Source organism: Diuraphis noxia, unplaced genomic scaffold (assembly GCF_037042655.1).
Source record: "Diuraphis noxia isolate RWA-SAM2 unplaced genomic scaffold, SU_Dnox_SAM2 contig0003, whole genome shotgun sequence".
Classification (NCBI taxonomy): Eukaryota; Metazoa; Arthropoda; class Insecta; order Hemiptera; family Aphididae; genus Diuraphis; species Diuraphis noxia.
This window is the reverse complement of record NW_028301713.1, coordinates 20,020,401-20,032,888: the sequence shown is the minus strand read 5'-3', so window position 1 is coordinate 20,032,888 and position 12,488 is coordinate 20,020,401. Positions and strand designations below refer to the sequence as shown.

General features: G+C 26.2%; 1 protein-coding gene across 5 annotated transcripts; it reads right to left on the bottom strand.

Annotated features, from left to right (window-relative positions):
• Positions 1 to 4,187: 4,187 nt before the first annotated feature.
• On the bottom strand, positions 4,188 to 12,450 carry LOC107166386 (uncharacterized). 5 transcript variants are annotated; one of them, XM_089222719.1, is made up of 6 exons: positions 11,962 to 12,450; positions 7,630 to 7,977; positions 6,754 to 6,868; positions 6,538 to 6,671; positions 6,234 to 6,452; positions 4,188 to 4,404 (listed from the first exon to the last, which is right to left on the bottom strand). In XM_089222719.1, the coding sequence occupies exons 3-5, from the start codon at positions 6,803 to 6,805 to the stop codon at positions 6,237 to 6,239; spliced, it is 402 nt and encodes a 133-aa protein (XP_089078845.1). In that variant the 5' UTR covers positions 6,806 to 6,868; positions 7,630 to 7,977; positions 11,962 to 12,450; the 3' UTR covers positions 4,188 to 4,404; positions 6,234 to 6,236. The 5 variants fall into 5 exon arrangements, with proteins under 5 accessions (XP_089078845.1, XP_015370519.1, XP_089078844.1 ...); XM_015515033.2 differs by lacking the exon at positions 11,962 to 12,450 and having other exon boundaries at positions 7,630 to 7,741; positions 7,809 to 8,889; XM_089222718.1 differs by lacking the exon at positions 11,962 to 12,450 and adding an exon at positions 8,683 to 8,889 and having other exon boundaries at positions 7,630 to 8,599.
• Positions 12,451 to 12,488: the final 38 nt, after the last annotated feature.

Here is a 12,488-nt window from a genome sequence, read left to right as displayed (position 1 = left end):
ACTTTTTTTTTAATTCCAATCCTTAGCTATAAAAGTTAAACATTTTATAAATTTTTAAATTTTAAATTAATTTATTTCGTCAAAATTTGATTTTTAAATGGTTATGAAAAAACGTGCATAATATGAATTTTTAATATTTTCCAACTGCTATTATATAAACTTAAGGTGAACATTGTATTGAATTTTCAAGTTTTATGATCCAATGAATAAAATTTTATTGACATTTATAGAATAAAAAACTAAAAACGGAAAATTAAAAATGACTATAAATAACTTACAAAATTTTTGAAATATTTTGAGTATAGGAATTGATAAAATTAACATATGGTGTAAATTTAAAGTTTCTACAATTTTATTATTCGATTTTTGAATAACAACAAAATATGGATATCGGTACAAGAGAAATTGGGTGAATATCCAATGATTTTTACAGATTTTGTCAAAATTCGATCTTTCAATGCTTATTTAAAAAATTGTGACTGTATTTTAATATTATTTAACAACCATTTTGAGTCTAGAATATGTTATAATATATTTATTATATTGTTATTAAAACATATGGTATAAATTTCAAGTCTCTACAATTATTTAATTTTTAATAATAACCGGAAAAGCTACTGATGTTGAAAATCGAAGCATTATTTCGACAACTTATCGCGTACACACACACAAAAAAAACAACCATACATCATTGTAAACTGTCGTTCATCGCTTCGCTCAAATCTCAAAAAACCAACTGATTTTAATCTAATCAAAAATAATAATATATATTTAACTAAATTTATTAATTGTTATTTATTTATGTCTTAATATTAGGTGTTATTTTTTTCTTGATAATTTATAAAGAAATTACCTAAATATAACTTAAACATAGTCTGTAGCATAATAAATTAGGTGAGGTTATATTTTTAGTATATTATTGTCTTTTTCCTATTTTATATTTTTATTTCTATTTCATTTGATAGTTTCCAAAAAATAAATTATATATTTGAATAAATACTTTTTATGTTTAATGAAAAATAATACGTGTTTACTATTTAGACATATTGTCATTTAATAATATGTTATAACTTTACAACTGTAAAAAAAATTTTACAAAAATTTATATTTAACTTGTTTAGAGTAAGAAAATACATTATCTAAAAACCAATGTTATATAATCATTAATTAATAAATAATATTAAAAGTTCTGATAATTCATAGAACAGTTGAAAATTTAAATTTAAGAGCATCAATATTTACCATTTAGGGTTTGTTGGTAAGGATCATTTTTTTCCAAAATTCATATTAATTACAGGATTGTCAGGGGTTTAAGCCCGGAAAATATTATAAACCTTATGGCAACTTTTCTGATATACAATATAATGCGTGAAATTCTTACTACATTATTTTACTATAGGACAGACAAACATTAGTGTGCCTTACGTTATAGTAGTATCAAAACCAGTAGTAAAAACAGTATTATAAAAGTTGAAAATTGTAAATATAGAAGGAGGTAGCGTAGAAGACGAAACAAAATAATATATGTCTAGTTGGAGTTTTTAGTAATATTACTCAGGTGATAATAATAAATTAACAAGATTATAATACTCGTAGAACGCCACCTGTGTTATAGAGAAAACGTCGAATCGAAACGCGGCAGAGTGGCCGACCCTAATTGCGACGTTGTGACATTTGACCTCGTCGAACTCGTTTTGTGATTCAAATCATCATCCGGTCGGACTTTATACACCATTTTAATATAATTATTATTATTATTATTATTATTATTTTAAAATGTATACCTACTCGGGATTACAATCTATTAGAAAAAAGAAATATAGAATGTAAAACGATATTATATACAGCAGGTACCCATATTATAATTTATGTTACAACCTGACGCCGCGGAGTCGATGGTTTGAATATTATTTTAGTTATTCTAAATGTATGACGACAATTTATATTAACCCAAGTCTCCCGTTCTTATTATTCTATTACAACAACAATTTATGTACATGAGAATAGATTATTATTATTATTCAAATTGTATTCCGTCTGCATGTAAAACACACTAAAACCACATAATTATATATTTATTTTCGTATATACGTGTATGCATTTCAAAAGATTTATCGTATTATGTATATCACGCGTATTTTCTATATTATATAAATTATAAATAAATATTATAATTATGTACAAACTAAGAGGCAGAGATAATTCTAGGCCAATGAAACAATATTACAGATTTTTTCGCTGAAATTCGCGTTTATAATCAATAACAATGAAGTATTAAACACAATAGTTCGTAAATTATAGTATTATAGGTACATAAGATGACGTAATAACCACATTAGTTGTCTCCATCTTACAATTGCGTGACTAGGTAAACCTTACGCTCAGCAGATCTTGTTTAGCTCCGTTAGTTTAAAAATTAGTGACAAATTAAAAAAAATTAAAAGTAAAAGTATTATTTAGATGGCCTCGAGGGCTTTTTATTATATTTTAATTTTCAAGCGAAATATAAATATTTCAAAATTGTAAATTGTTTATACATCTTAAAATACTTATAACACATTTCAAAATCAAAATATAATAAAAATTATTTACTGCAACATTTAAGATTAGATAGTTTTTTGACAAAATACTTAACGTTTTAAAATTTAATTACGAATAGGTACTAAACGATGCTTAGGCATATACCAGTGATTCTTTTATCGAAGAATATCATTATTTATTATACATAACTTCAAATTGTCCTAAAAAAAAAATAATATATTATACTTTCTTCAATGACATCATGCATTTATAATACATCCTTTTTATAAAGCTGAATATTTCTAAGAGAATTTCTTTGTATGAAAATCGAATTTCAAGTAGGTACCTACAAAATCCGTTTCATACATAAGAAAATTGAAACTTTTATTAATCATCTTTCGAACATTTCATAATAATTTTGTTAATTTTTAGTGTACATTTATTATCCACACATTGTATAGATTGTATATGAGTGGATCAAACTAAATTTGTAATTTAAAAATTGTTCCGACCATTCATCATATTCAGTGATAATCCAATATGTTTCACATCAGCTGCTAGGCGTCCCGTAACGACTCACTTTTTTCATATTACCTACACCTACTACTAGCCATATAATTGTACAAAGTATCCACGTTTAAAAATCTAATGGTTTACCCAAGCGTACAAAGTGCCCGAGTTCTGCAATCTAATTTTTCACCCGACCGCACTAAATGTCCACATATCGCACATTTTAGGTTCGACCATACAAAGTGACGTAGAACTCAGTAAAACATCGCGTACACAAAAGCATGTCGTTAGGTATAAAATATAGCACCGGTATTCATTAAATCTATCATTTTATCATAGGTAACTCAAGTTAAATTAGTAGTAAGTATAATTATTATTTAATAGCTATAGTGGGAAATGAAGACATATAATAATGAGTATCTAGTACAAAAATAAGATATTAAAACAAAATATTATATCAGAAATATAAGAACAATATTATACATAAATACAATTCAAGCATATTTATTGTTGAGTGGTTTTATTTTTTCATTCTATAAATAATAATTAACCTAATTTTATAATAATTTCAAATTATAAATTATTATATTATAGAATGCTCACTAATAATTATACTTGAATTCCGGTTAAAAATATATTATTATATGATATTGTTGCTACATTTTATATAATGATGACATTTTGTCAGATTCCTGCAAATTTCGAAAAAATTACAGGCAGATAGACTAATTGCAGCCCAAATATAAATATCCCAATTGTGTCATAATACTCAAAATTTATACACAAAATAATTAAAAAGTTTTTTATTGTTTATACGTTTCATTACACAAAATATCAACCTTAACTAATAAACAAAGTATCTAATACAAACACGTTTAAATATTCATTGTTCGAACTAAAAATATAGGAATAGTAAGGTAGTTATAATACACAAACTGATATATCGAATATTTTTATTGAATTTTATTCATCCATAAACAATGTAAGATAATAAATTAGAAATCAATAATAACACACAATTAAAAATTTTAGACATTAAAAACTATTATTCATATTCAAATATAAAATCATTAAAAACAAATTATAATTAAAGAAGAATAAAATAATGTAAAGTTTAAAATTGTTTTTAAATCGATAAAATTATGTTTGTATCTTAAAATACTCATTAATCTTTTTAATAATAAAATATAGTAGAAAGCCTTTGATATTGTTAATAATAATCTTAAATTTAAATTTTATAAGAGGTAAAAGACAGATATGAAAATCTAACATCTACTCAATGAAATAAAATGGTTTTTTTTTAAAGAAAATTGTAGATTGCAATATATTTGATTTCTTGTTTATTCCTCCTGGATTTTCGTTTATATTAGAACACTGTAAAAATTAATTTTCAATATTATTAAGTCTTAGGTATACGTTAGGAATTAGGATGTTGTAATTCAGAATCCCCCTCCTCAATCTTAAACATCAAAAATAATATTAGAAACAGCTGTTCCTGAATTATAAGTAATGTTTTTTTTCATAAATACAATGGTTTTTTTTTAAACTTTAATGTGTCTAGTTGCTGTAACAATTAATAGGAGGTACGCTAGTAAAAGAACCTTCTCGTCAAGGCTGGGCAAGTTAACTAATTATTTTAACTCGTTAAGTTAAATTAATACAGAAAAATGTAAGTTAAGTTTAAAGTTAAAAATTAGTTAATTTTCTTTTTCCATGTACAATAAATTATCATACATTTTTATCAAAGCTTAACAAATAACACAATATAATGGAAGTCTAACTATTTTCAATAAACATATGTAATTGTATTAATTACAGTAAGTACTTAGTAAGTACTACTTACATACTTCAATCAATTATGAAATCTAACAAAACAAATAAATTATTTCAATGTATTTTTTTTACCTACACGTTTTCCAAAATAATGACTTAACTTAAACATTTTATTCTTGTTAATACCCATTAAATTTGTAAATTGTAATTATTAAATTTGTTATTAGGATTTAATTAAATTACACATATATAACATTTTTGTTTTATAATAATATATATTATATATATATATACATATTTTCTGCGAATAAGCAGATTAAAATAAAATATTATTATCTAATACTATTATTATATTACTCGTAAATCGTTTCCCATATGTTATATAAGTAGATAGTTGTACTTATACACGTTATTCTAATATCTATTGAAATTTCAGATATAGAAATAATGCAAAACACTCACATTCATATCGTTAAGTATTTGGTTATTCCCACAATTATTATATATATATATATATATATATAAAATCAAAATATAATTTTAAATATATGAAATTTATATTAGGACAAATTAATAAATTAACTCGTTAAGTTAGAAGTTGTTTAAAAAAAAAAGAAACTCGTTAAGCTGGAAGTTACTTTTGAAAATAAAAGTAACTCGTTAAATAACTTAGTTAAGAGTAACTTAACTTTTTAACTTAACTTTAACTTTTTAACTCGTTAATGCCCAGCCTTGCTTCTCGTCGTGCTCTATCTAAAAAAACTGCCTAAAGCCATGTATTCGACAAAAGAATTTCAAAAATGTATCATTACTAAACGTTTAAATAAAAATAACAAACAAAATTAGGTTTTTAGAAACACTAATAAGCAGTGGCGCAACCAAGAGAGAGGTTTGAAGTTGTGACTCTATAAAGCAAATAAAATTGCGTATCGTAAATAATATTGTTTATATTTTAATTAAGATACAATATTAAGTACCTTTATATGCAACTGGTTTGTACTACAATGTCAGTATGTTTTTACTTTTATGTATTTAACAATGATATAACAATTTCCTAAATTTAGGAGTAAATTTTGGGGGTGGACACCAAACATTTGATGAGAATTACATAATTTTACGACCAGCAATATTTCAGTTCATAGGTGGAATTAGGGGGAGGGGGCTTAGGTGGTATTAACACCCACAATTTTAAAATTAGCACTCTCAAATAATGTTCGTATTAATGAATCAAAAACTTCTCCTTAAAAAAAAACTAAAACGAGAAAATGCATAGATAGTTTAAACACCCTTAATTTTTTTTTATTAAAATTGCACCTATGCTTAAGGTCATATATAGGACTGATTATTGTAAAAAATTTCAGTATGAAATTAAACTATTGTTATGGTATACGTATACACTAACTAATTTACGAAAGCCATAAGAAACTTACAAATTATTCTGAATTTTCATCTTCTACGTACTTCCTTTTGTGTGTTTCTATAAATTTAATTGTATACCCGCCTAATGCTCGAAATTGCTTTAAAACTTTCTCTTGATGTTCTTTACTATTGGCTGATGAATGAATTAACGTTGATTGACAAACTTGTGTGCAATTAATCCGTGGTACACATGTCAAACAGAATTTGTGAAAATGCATTCCAATGCGCATCTATATTATAAAATATATACGAATAGAACTTAAAAAATTTGACTTGCATGTTTACATCCGTGAACAGATAAAACAAAACTCTTACCTCCAAAATTATTTTCATACAAATTTTGCATTCATAACTTATTAAGCAAATTTCGATTGGTGGAAACAATTTTCTTCGAAGTATTTCTATAATACGACTCTCTTCTGGTCGCTCTGCAGAGCTTGATGATACATCTATAATGAAAAACAATGAAGCATGGTAAGTCAAAAACGAAAATAATCGTCAAAAATAATGTGGCCTCGTCGCAATGCATACCTCCCACGCTTTCAAGATACTTAAACCAAGAGTTGTTTTTGTTTTCACCCATATTCACAGACTGATCGCGACAATCGAAATATGAAACTGTTTATGTAACTGTTCTTCGAAAATTCTACAAAGTACAAAAAATAAATATAAAAAACATTATTATTTACACCACTTATCAAAATTATAATAGTGAATTCCAACATATCAATTATTAATTTATGGATTTTATTATTATTCCTAATACAAATTTAAAAATTATAATTTCACAATATATCATAATATAATGTATTAATATTATGATGTTTATAAGAAAAACATAGTGTTTACGATTATTTTTTAACTGAGGGGCGTTTTTGCTACATATTTCAATGTTCTTATAATCATATAATATTTCATATCGAAAAAAATGTCAAAATAATGAAAATGTTTATTTATTTTAAAAATTAACTTCATTACAGCTTCTGCTCGATCATAAAAATACTTCCAGACGTGTTCAACACCTGAACACTTTGGACGATATATGTCGAAATCGATTAATTAAAACTCATAGGGATGAAGTACCCGGACACTGATGGAATTTCGATTAGACGCAAACAATTTGTAATTTGTTTAAAAACACGAATGACGTAAGTAATTTAGTAATGTACAGGAATGTCATCAGTGATCGGATTCTCCACTAAATTATATAGCTAAAGTAAATTATATCATTGATTAAGCTAATCAAACAAAAATTATAGAGATGTTTTTGTTCAATTCAAAAAAATAATATACATTACTTAAAAAAATATCTTATTATAATAGAAAAGCCGCCTTATTATTTGTAAATTTTAATAAAGTTATTATAGATAACAAAACCGTGCAAAAGATCTAGTAGGAACCAGTTACCTGGTATATTATCGTTCTGCGGTGGATTCAAATGGCGCGCGAAACCAAATCCTCTGGTCGTTCAACAGGTATATACGTCCTTTTCACCGAAGGAATACCGGAACAATGACAGCTATTACACAAGTGCAAGACACGAGTTATACGTCTCAAGATCTCTTTAGAACTATAATATATCGTACAGCAGTATACAACAGAACAAGTGTCATGGATGGTCTGCCGGTCTGGTCAATCGCCTAGCGGTGGCCACGGTTCGAAGCTAACTTGAAAACAGTGCTGGCAACGTGAAATGTGCGTCCCCCAGCAGCTCGCCATATTTGTTTTCGCTGACGAAACAGACTGATAACACTGCTAGAAAGAGGACGTCCGGGACCGAAGTTATTAGATAAATACGGCATATTACTATAAAACTAGGTACATATTTTGTAATAATACCCGTTAATAAGATGAGAGAGAACGAGTGAAGTTTAACAAAAAAAATAAAAATATTTTTAGAAAATACTCTTTTAGGAACCAATCATAATATTGTAGACACTGTACTTATTTGCCATATTTTTCTGACAATGTTGCCATGTTGGTACAGTTGTGACAGGGGTTGGCCGACAGCGATCAGACGCGCTGTTTTTTTTTTTTTAAATATAATGGCATAATAATAATAATTTTTTCTTCCCCTATGGTCAGAACGATACGTACCGGCGCACGTACCATTGATGCGGCTATGACAGATTTTCAATTCTCGAACAAACAAACAACTTAACACATTGGCAATCGTTGACATTATCATAAGTAAGTACTAAGTATCTAATATTGAATACCCACTGAGTATTTAATAAGTATAGGCAAAGATCCATAATGAGTTTTAAATTTTAGGGATGGGGTTACAAAATTGTGTAAACAAACCTGTGAGTCACTGTTCCCGGGCACACACCCCTTGTTCAAATTGTGTTCTATAAAAACTAAACATCCACAATATCTATATAAATGTTTAAAAAAAATTAAACACGCCATATAAACATATTATGTACAATTATTTGTAGTTTTATATCAGACAGTTACCTTGTATATTGTTCTTATAAACGTATTGCAACACCCGCCAGCTATATGTATAGGTATATTATAAAAATATTTTTTTAGCTTTCCTGAACTTTCATAGAAACTCGAGATCCCTAAAAACCCATTCTGTGACGTTTAACTTGGATCTACTCAAATTGAAAATAAGTCGACATAAATTATATTATATTATTTATACATATAAAAAAACACTGACTGAATATTTATAAAAAAATTTTATTATATTTCCTATATTTACGTTTTGAAAGGTATTTGAAAATATTATATGAAATCATATAATAATTTCGTTCTTTATGTCTGCGAATAAAAATAATTTTGAGTAATATGTTTATGCAAATGTGTTTTCAGAATAATTAATTATTTCCTACTTTATAAAAATAGTATTAAATAAAAACAATTAAAATTGTTGTCGCTTAAGTAACTAAGTATCTCGGTAATAAAGAAATACTATGCGCATGAAGCATGTTTTGATTATTCAAAATATTCAAAAGAATTTCTTGAAAAAACTGCAGACGCTTAATATCAAAAGTGGTAGAATTTAAAAAAAATTATTTGTTGTTGTAAAATTATGTATTTAAATGTTTCGAAAAATCCAAATTTGGAGTTCAAATAAATAATTAATTGTATTAGGTTAACAATATAAAATATGCATTGTATATAATAATTTCTAATTTAGAATAATTTAAGTTCACATATTTGGAACGTATACATATTTTTCACGACTTTTGATTTCCATTTTTAATTTTTAATTTTTACAGTAAGTATATTAGGTTGCTTTCTTTAATTGATAAAAAAATTGAAAACTGATAATCATTAATAAATATTAATTATAGATAATAGTACACATAATATATATATTTAGATATTTAGCTAATTATAGGTATATTATAGTATAATAATTATACAAGTTACGTTATGTAGTAAACCTTACACAGTTTATGTCTATATAGGTATTAGATTTGTATAGAAAATATGATCACATGCATTTCCTTTTTCATAAAAAAATGCTATTACCATTTATAAGTCATGCAGATAGTATGATAACAAGTGGACAATTTCGTTTGGAAATATTATTATTTTTATTTCCACCTTTGAATTTTATAATTGAACAAGCTGTAACATGATATTCACTTTCATATCACTCTAATAGGTTTTATGTCGAATTATTGCTAATTTATGGCTAATGCCATAATATAATAGGTAGGTGCTTAAAATTAATGACAGGTTGATTAAAATGTTTTAAATACCTACCTTTAACTATTTAACGTTTACCGGATGGTAGTATTTATTTTACTAATAACTAGTAATAACCATTAATGTTGTAGCTAATTAAATATTGATTGTATTCTTTTCATTACAATATTGAATTTCGGCAGGTAAAAAGGTATCGCTCTGGAATTTGAATGGATGATACCGTATCGGCTCCGGATCGTTATTCCTTGCCGTCAGTTGAATGGCCGTATTGCGTCCGGTTTCGATAACGAATTTTTTGATAACTAGTTAATCACATATATACAATTATATGAAATTGCAAATTAATGTTTAATGTTAATTCTCGTTTTATTGCGAAGTGTAGACGTGTAGTGCGTCTAAGCATATCACCGTAGCCAGTCCTCAGCCTGTAAACGGGAAAGAAAATGTTGTTGATTAGGAGCCGATGCGTCCATACCACTGACATCAGGTCGGAGCCGATTCGGTCACCTTCAAATGAAAGGAGGAAGCCGAAACGGACGAACCGGAGCCGATGCGGATACTTCCATTTGAATACCTAAATTATTTTTAAAAAAATTTATATTTTTGTGTCCAGCTATAATGTTGTATAGATAATATAATAAATTATTTTCTTTCAGATTATAATATTATATTTAATACAACTGTCAGGTTCAGATAAAAAAAAATGTATTAATAACAAAAAAATACTTAGGAGGTATACCTACAATCTATTAATTATTTATAAGACAGTAAAACACGCACATTAAAATACAAACAATTTGTCTACACCATCTTTAATACAAGGTGTAACAAATAGAACTGACTTTAGTACTAACTTTTTTTCACATTAATATTTTTTTTTTTTTTTTTTTTTTTTTGATCATTAAGTGAACCTAGCACTACATGTACAATACATTTTTTATGTTTTATTTTTTACTACTGAAAAAAAAATGTAATAAAAAAAAATGTTGGATAAATTCAAAATAGCCTATTTGTGAATCTGATTATAAAAATTTTATTGGTAAAAAGATTTATCTAAGTCAAGTAGTTTATTTTTTAGAATTTTTTTTAAAATTCAATAGTTTTTTGGTTAAATTAATTTGGAACGCAATAACTTTAAAAAAAAAGTATGATTTTTGAAAATTTGCTGACATGAGTATATTTCTTAAATTATTTATTTATCATGTAATATTAAAAAAAATTGTCATACGATGAATTGGCATAATTTTTTTTTTTTGTCAGGTCTTTCTGTTACACCCTGTATATCTATGTATATTTAAATTTAAAAAACTTGCGATAATTGTTTTATTTTATCTTTAGGTTTCCAGTAAATCTTGTGAAGTTCACAACTGAAAATAAACTGCCTATCTTCGGCCCCTTAATCTTTCTTTCGACAAATCATTGTTGATACCTATACCATATTTTTATACACTGATCTATTCGATTTTTGAATAGATTCAGTAAACTCCGTAAAACAGTTTAGAACAAGATTCAGATGATATATTTAATATTTTGTTTAATATAACTATATTAAAATATATTGGATTCATTTTAACGGGATTTCGAGAAATCTGGTACCTAATCATACCTATTTATTTTAAATACCTAATTAAAATATGTTCTTATAGAATTTTAAAACATATCTGGGAGGAAGGGGGATCAAAGTGAGGCAACTGCCCTCTCAAGTATTTAATTTAGATTTCAGTTTTACCACAGATAATTGTTTTGCCTCCCCTCAAAAAAAAATATATATATATAATATGTATTTCATATATTCTGTGGTTGTACTCCCGTAGTCGTTAAAGTTTTTTTTTTTAATAATTGGAATTGGCTTTATTTGAAAAATTTAAATCAATACAGTATGTACAATAAGTAATATTAATAATGAGGAGGAAACATGAGGAGGAAATCACACATTTGTGACACCTCTTACAAAAAAAAAAAAAATTTTTTTTAAACTAACTCATTGAAATTATCGGCTATTTATCTGATTATCTTAGTCATTATTATATTAGTCCAGTATTTAATATAATTAATAAATGTTCAAATCACCTTCGAATATTACGTTTACTATGTTTGACATCGGATGACCAATTGCTGTTGCTGTCGAATGATTTTTTTTTGGAATTTTTTTTTTTCATAAATATTTACTCGGCAACCCGTTTGGCGTTTAGTAATGAGTAATCACATTTTCGGCCCAATATTCGTTAGGCACCTTACCTAGTTTGTAAAAAAATTGTCAGCCCGGGAACAAAATATTATTAAACACCTCGCGATTTTCAACAGTGTGCATTTTGTAGAATTCGACTATAATAATATAGCAAACTTTGTGAAATGTTGAATTAATTCTAATAGCAATATCGTAGCATAAGGAACTATTATTTATTAATTTACCTTTTATTTATTTATTTCGTATACCATGAGTAGTATCGTGGTTTGTTACCGATGTTTTTTGGAAGTTCCGAGCTTCCGGAAAAATAGTGTGGTCACACTGCGGTTATCACCACCGATGAAGCTACAATGACGGTTGTAATCACGGTTATGAATATAAGTTATAAAGTTTAGTACAATATAGGTGT

Excerpts from the sequence above, each read along its gene's own strand:
- LOC107166386 (XM_089222719.1), bottom strand. The coding sequence starts at position 6,805 with ATGGGTGAAAACAAAAACAACTCTTGGTTTAAGTATCTTGAAAGCGTG. Across the intron at positions 6,672-6,753 it reads GTATCTTGAAAGCGTGGGAG|ATGTATCATCAAGCTCTGCA; the intron begins GTATGCATTGCG and ends TTTTCATTATAG. Across the intron at positions 6,453-6,537 it reads GTATGAAAATAATTTTGGAG|ATGCGCATTGGAATGCATTT; the intron begins GTAAGAGTTTTG and ends TTTATAATATAG.